This window comes from Carlito syrichta, unplaced genomic scaffold (genome assembly GCF_000164805.1).
Source record: "Carlito syrichta isolate Samal-C Ts95f unplaced genomic scaffold, Tarsius_syrichta-2.0.1 Scaffold309263, whole genome shotgun sequence".
Lineage (NCBI taxonomy): Eukaryota > Metazoa > Chordata > Mammalia > Primates > Tarsiidae > Carlito > Carlito syrichta.
The window spans coordinates 170462-177547 of record NW_007253359.1 but is presented as its reverse complement, the minus strand read 5'-3'; the positions used below and the strand labels follow the sequence as shown (position 1 = coordinate 177547).

General features: G+C 54.6%; 1 protein-coding gene across 1 annotated transcript; it reads right to left on the bottom strand.

Moving 5' to 3' along the window:
- Window positions 1–1138: 1138 nt before the first annotated feature.
- Window positions 1139–2675, bottom strand: LOC103269438 (protein DGCR14-like; the record flags this gene model as incomplete). Its single annotated transcript, XM_021717076.1, has 3 exons — window positions 2505–2675; window positions 1327–1495; window positions 1139–1234 (listed from the first exon to the last, which is right to left on the bottom strand). Coding segments are annotated over exons 1-3 (436 nt in total), but the record flags the coding sequence as incomplete, so codon positions are not given.
- Window positions 2676–7086: the final 4411 nt, after the last annotated feature.

The following is a 7086-nucleotide window of genomic DNA, read 5'->3' as shown; positions in this document are numbered from 1 at the left end:
CTCAGGAAGCTGAGGCAGAAGGATCACCTGAGCCCAGAAGGTCATGCTACTGCACTCCAGTCTGAGTGACAGAGTGAGACCCCAAACTCTAAAAAAAAACAGAGAAAGAGAGAGAGAGAGACAGAATGAATATCAAGCTCCAAGGATTGTATTGATGGCAGAAAGACTTGGATTGTAAAGCAGAAAACATCGTATTTGTGAATACACAATGCATGTGTACTAGTACAGCATACCATGGACTAGAACATGGCAAAAAATAGCACCTAGTGTATCTGTAACACTGACATATTACTAGTGATCTAAAGATTGACTGACCACAGAAGTCCCACAGTGTGTGTCATACTTACATTCAACAGGACTCAGAATGCTCTTTCCTAAAGACTACCTCAATGAAGTTGGAATGTTACCACATATACCTGTGTCTTAAACCCCAGTAAATGCATATGAGAAGATAATTGTTCATCTGTTCTACATGTCAAAGGCCCAAAACACGCCACACGCTGTTCCAGATGCAGAGCCTAATATGGAAGAAAGACAAAGTCCCTGGTCTTGTGGAAGGGAAGCTAATGAGGGAGAGAGACAATATTCACACAAAAATGCCTTTTTAAATATTATGCCCTGCAGTGAAAAAACAAAGCCAGGCTGGAAGTTACAGAGTTCCAGGGGTATTATGTTTTTACACTGGCAGGTCAGGGAAGGTTTTCCTGAACCGGTGACATCTGAGCAGAGACTCGAAGGAAGAAAAGTGAGCTATGCACGTCTGGAGAACGTGACCAACATGGAAGGAAAAAAGAGGCTTGCAGCATCTTTAGGAGACACAGAAAAGGAGCCTTTCAAGGCCCATGATGCCCACAGGGCAGGAGCTGGGACACAACAAACAGGAGCTGGCACATAACGAGCAGGACAGCCACAGAGGTGGTGAGATTCCCAGTTCACAGAGGTGAGCCATATTTAGGAGCTGGACCCAGACCTTCTACCTCCTAGACCAGTACTCTCTGACTTCACAGGTTGCTACTCGGGCATGGGTCCCCTTAGGGGCAAGATGTGATCTGCTGCCCTGTGGACTACGCCCTCAGGGCCTCACAGAATAGGATTCCCAGGTAATCCCAACAGTATGACCCAAAGAGGGAGCTCTCACCATCCTCCAGGCCTCGGCCCTGGGGCCTGGCTTTGTGGCCCACCACTCCAGTGCCTGTGTGCACCTCAGGGGTTTCAAACGTGGCTGGAGTCACATCTGGGGGAGGAGAGGAGGGCGGAGACTAGAGTGAGTCTGAGGCAACAGTTCAGCAGGCTTTCCCCTCTCTGCCACCCACAGGGTCCTCTTACAGGGTGGAGGGGGCTCTCGGGACATCTTGCCCAGAGCGGAGCCAAATTTGATGGCGATCTGGCGCATCCGTTCTAAGTCTCCATTCTCCTCGGCCTCCAGGTACTCCTTCTGTGCCTGCAGCTTCTCCACATCAGGAAAGAAATCCCTCTGTATGACTGTCTGGAGGCCCTGTCAGATGAGATCAGAATAAGTTGGAGCTACCATCTGGTTGCTCCTCACTCACAGTCCAGTGTGGAACATACTAAGGCTCTTGCTGAACCGCCTTCAAATTCTGCCTTCCCCAATGACTGTGGCTTGCTTGAGGGAGCTTGGGGCACTCTCTAGCCAGGTTGAACATCCCACATGGCAGCCACGGGGCAACGTCTTAACATTACTGACCGCTCCTCTGATGTCCATGAAACACTTCTCTCCCCTCCTCACAAACTGGGCATTCTCCTTTGCTGGCTCCAGCTCTGCTCCAGACTAACCGACGTCGGTGTTACCAATTTATTCTACTCATGACTTTCTACTTCCAAGCGAAACTCTTTTCCCGAGTGACTTCAGCCAGTCACCACCGACTCTGATTGAGATGCCAGAGTCTGTGCCTCCAGCCAGATCTGGCTGCAATTCTGTGCACCCAGCTGTCCCCTAGTGTTACCCTCTTCTGCACATCCCCTAAGCGTCCCAAACTTAACTTGTCTAAAGACAAATCGACTTCCTCCAACCCCCGGGCCAAGCCCTTCTCCTGCATGCTTGCTATGGGACCAACACCCTCCTTAAGGGGGCACAGAGGCTCACTCACTCGAGATGCCGCCACGACCGCAGCCCGTTTCCGGGATCCCCGGCATTCCCACTCGCCGTTACTGCTCTTTAGAAAGTTCTCTCTGCCACCATCTTTCCGGTCTGTCAAACTCCCACTCACACTAACAGAAAGCCTTATTTCCCTGACCCCATCTCACACACACACAGAGCCTGGTCCTCTCTCCCCAACAACACTGCGGGAGCCTCCTCCCCCCTCAAAGACGCCTCCCTCTGCGCTGTCTACTCGGCTCTCGGGACGTCCACTCCCCACCAGCAGACACTCCGGCTGCTCCACGTCGCGGGGGAACCGAAGCGCCTGGACCCGAGAGCAGGAACCCGACAGCAGCGCGGGGCAGGCAGGGACCGGTGGTCCCCGGCGTCCGCCCCGAGACCGCACCTCGATATATTCTTCCTCGTCAAGGACCCGCTGCTTGCTCGTCCCAGCCCCGGCCTCCCCCGCCGCGCGCTTCCTCCGGGGCCCGGCCGCGTCGGGGAGCAGCAGAGTCCGGGCCGACCCCGCAGGACTTTCCATCGCTAGCCCAGGACCGCTCGTGCGGCGCAGGCGCATCACGGGGTCAAGGGGCTGCTCCGCACCATCCGCGCAGGCGCCTCCCACAACTGGCCAATGCGAAAGCTGTGCCTTTTAACTGCGCGCCTACGCTCGGTGTCACGTCACTACGGGTGCCAGACTTTATGGGAGTTGTAGTCTTCGTCCCGACCCGGGCCGTTCGTGCGTGTCTGGGCGAGGGACACGAGGGGGCGCTGTGATGAGAGATCTGGGGGATGTTCATGCTAACCGAAATTCTAGAGTCCAGAGTCCAAAGGCCTTAGAATTCCCTTTCTCAAGTCTGCTTCAGAACATAAAGCATGCACTCTGTCGCCCAGGCTGGAGTGCAGTAGCACGCTCATGGCCACCACAGCCTCGACCTGCTGTGCTCAGATGATCCTTCCGTGTCAGTCTTCCAAGTAGCTGGAACCACAGTTGTGCACCACCACTCCGGCTAATATTCTGATTTGCGTAGAGAGGAAGTCTCGCCAAGTTGCCCATTTGGTCTTGAACCCCTGAACTCAGGCAGTCCTCTCGCCTCCCCCTCCCAAAGTGCTGGGATTGCAGGCGTGAGCCTCCTGCGCCCAGTGTTGCTTTGATATTATGAACAAAAACACACTTTCCAGAAAATTTACTTATATTCACATTTCAAACTTTATACAAGAAAAGAACCCTACAACAAGCCTTTCTTAATCGTTATCTAACAAAAGATACAAGAACAAGACAGTGGTTTGATAAATAAATGTGTGGTTAAACATTGTTACACCCTGAATGCCAGAGCAGGCTTCCCAGAAGAGGGCTAATTCTTGTTGAAGTGGGCCAGAAAATTGCCTAAGCACTTTTCAGGCATTTCTTCCCAAAAGTAGGTTGTGAATTATGTTAAGCAAGTAAGTTCTGCCCAGAACGATTTAGTAGTTTTGGCTTTCACAACATGTAGTCATCGTCATTCACAGGGGACTCCGCAGTGGTATGTCCTATCATAGAGGTGACGTTTCAGTGGCAAAGACAGATACACTAGGTAGAATATCCCACAAACAGATGTACAATTGCAGCTATGTCAGTGCAAGAAAAGAATTTGAACTTGGGGAATCTTGACCCAGTGGGGGAGAAAGTGATTGGAGATCCAAGACGTAAATGAATAGGCATTGTTCAGATGGAGAGGGAGGACCATGTGCAAAGGTCCATGGAGTAGTAAAGGGGACAATCGGTGGCGGGAGAGAGCAAGGCAAGTTCCAAAGAAGACCTTTGGATACAGAGTGCAGTGAGGTGTGAGATGTCAGAGGGGCAGAACCAAGCTGTATAGGATCTTGTGAGCATGTTTATCTTTATTCTGAATTAAAGTAGAGACCGGGCACTGTGACTTATGCCTGTGATCCTAGCACTTTACGAAGCCAAGATGGGAGGATTGCTTAAGCCCAGAAGTTCAAGACCAGCCTGGACAACCTAGTGAGACCCCATGATCTTAAAAAAAAATTGTTTTTGTTTGAGTTGGGGTCTCACTCTGTCAACCAGACTGGAGTGCAGTGGCAGCTCCCGGCCACTGCAGCCTCGACCTGCTAGGCTCCGGCGATCCTTCCGCCTCAGCCTTCCAAGCTGGAACTACATGCGCACGCTACCACGCCTGGCTAATTTTTGATTTATTGTAGAGATGAGGTCTCGCCAATTTGCCCAGGCGGGTCTCAAACCTTGGTCTCAGGCAATCCGCTCACCTTGGTCTCCCAAAGCGCTGGGATTACAGGCTGAGCCACTGAGCCCAGCAAAAATTTTTTTTAAATAACTGGGCATGAGGGTGTACACCTGTAGCTCCAGCTACTCAGGAGGCCAAGACGGGACAACTGCTTGAACCCAGGAATTTGAGGCTGCAGTAGCTATGATCGCACTACTGCACTCCAGCCTGCGTGATAGAGTGAGAACCTGTGTCAAGACAAACAAACAAAACAAACAAACACAGAGCCAGAGTGGTTGCAGGTAGACAGGACTGTAAGCTGCAAGGGTCAAAGCGAGAGGTCACAATGGTCTACAACAGGCTGGTACGGTTGCAGCCGAGAGAAGATTGATTCTAGGAATACTGATATAGAGGTAAAATTGACTCACTGTCAGCCTGGGTATGGTGGATAATGGAGAGGGAGGGTTCGGATGATCTGGAGCTCTCTGGCTCACATACCTGGTTTGCACAGGGGCGTGACTCAAGAGGTGACCTTGAGGAGCCTGTGGGCTTCCACGTGGAACAGTCAAGGGGCAGTTGGAGATAAATATCTAGTTCCAGCGAAAGGCTGGGCTTGGAGGTGTGAATGTGGCAGAGGAATGGGAATTGGAGTCTGAGGATGGAAAAGACAACGAGGGAGAGGATGGAGACAAGAGGGAGCACCTGAGACGGAACCTCAAGGATGCCTAAGTAGAAACCAGCTAGGCGGTCAGCCCATTCAGGAGCAGCTAGGACTCCAGGAGAAAACTCAGGAGAGCAGCATGGCCACTGGCACTCGAAGAAAGAGCTTGGCGAGCTCTGATCAAGGCTGCCCTGCACCATGACAAATGGCCATTTAGACAAGGAGGGCGAGATGAGGTATCCCAGGCTGCAGGAGAGTTGACCGGGACACAGTCATGTCCACAGGTAGGCAGTTCAGTCTCCAAGGGCACGGCCAGGATTTAGGAAGAAGAACTTCATGACAGCCAGCAAAGTGCATCCTGGGAGTGGAATCGAGAGCCACTGCAGTGTTAGGGCAGCTCTGGTTGGGGACAGCACACCAGTTTGGTGTTATCCACGCTGGTTTGTCTTGGAGAGTCCTGGGAGCTGCAGCCATGGGAGCTTCTGCATCTGCTTTCCCAGGTGGACATCTCTTGCAGGTACTGCCCCCCTGCCACTCCCTCCAGGACCTGGAAGGAGAGGGAGCAGGTGCCCAAGCCAACTGAGGGGGCTTGTAGGACCTGCCTGGGGTCTCGAGGGCATGTTTTCACACCACCCTTCACCTTGGGGCCAAGATAACAGAGAGGGGGCAGGTGTCATCCAAGGTAGTAGGGGTGGGGTCTCCCCATCGAATCTCCTCTTGCCCCATCCTAGATAGCAGAGACTGACTGCTGTGATAGAGGCAGACTCCACAGCCTGGAAATCCCAGAGGGAGAAAGCCAAGGCCTCCCACCCACAAGGCAGGCTAGAGGCACCTAGAAGCCAGCCAGGCCCCAGGGCCCCAGGTCACAATCATGGGGCAGTGTGCTCTGCTGGGGCACCCGGGCACAGGGACTGAGGACTTGCTGAGCTGTGCTCCTCTCAATGACATGCTGCCCTCACCACGCCTTCCTGGAGGGAAGGAGAAGGGGCAGTCCCCAGTGGACTTGGACTCTGACCAGCTTTGGGGTATCTGTGGTTGCTTGTTTATCTCTCCGTATCAGCAGAGGCTGGAAGATGAAGGGGCTGGGGAGGGGTCTTCCAGGGAGCACCTCACCCAACTTTCTGACTCTACAGGTCCAGACGCTAAGGCAAGAGCAGAACCTGCAGAGACACCAGGACAGCACCACACGACCGCCTGCCCAGGGCAGTGGGCCAGATCAACAGGGCTCAGGCCACTCTGAGGAGGAGGGAGGCTTGCTGAGGAGGCCTCTGGGTCCCGCGCTGATAAGGGGAGGATTCCTGTCCTAGTTGGAGGGTCCTGTACCGGTGGTGCTCTCCCCCTGCCCCCGAGGGGATGTCCGCTGCCCTTCTACCCTATTTCCCTTGGCGAGGAGAGGGCCACCAGGTGCTTGGTGTGCCCTCCTCTCGTGGGGCAGGTGGCACAGGGATGGACGGACGGACACACACACACACACACACACACACACACACACACACACACCCTTCTCCCGCAAGGAGTTGTGGGCTGGTGGAAAAGGTCAGTGTCTTCTCCCGGCTCCCTTTGGGGTAGGTCTGTCCTTACAGTGAGGCTCCAAAGACCCCAGCGGCAGCGGCCGTCAGCAGCTCTCCTTGGGGGCCTTCTTGGCTCCAGACAGGAGCCTAGCGGACGCTGAAGCGCGCTTCTGGTGTCGCCACTTGGCTCGGCGGTTCTTGAACCAGACCTGGGGGGAGGGATCGCTCAGCCTAGGACAGCGTCCCACCGGACTCCGCGGGGCCCAAGGGGGCCAGGGGAGTGGGTCTTCGCGATAGCGATGTGGGAGTGCGGGGTCGCGGGTCGCGAGCCCTCCCTCCGCCGCCCACCGGGCGACCCGACGCCTCCTCAGTCCCAGCTCCTGAGCATTCGACTCTGGACGCGAGTGTGCACTACTCTCGACAGGAGAAAAGGGAGAAACGTTTAAAAGAAACACGGAAGACAACCGGCTTTCCCTCCCTCGGGTCCCGCGGCGCCTCCCGCACGTGCGTGCCCAGCCCACGCCCTCCAGGGCCTCCTCTCTCTGCGCGCCACGCCCAGGACTCCAGGGCGGTGCGGCGCCGGACCATCCTGGA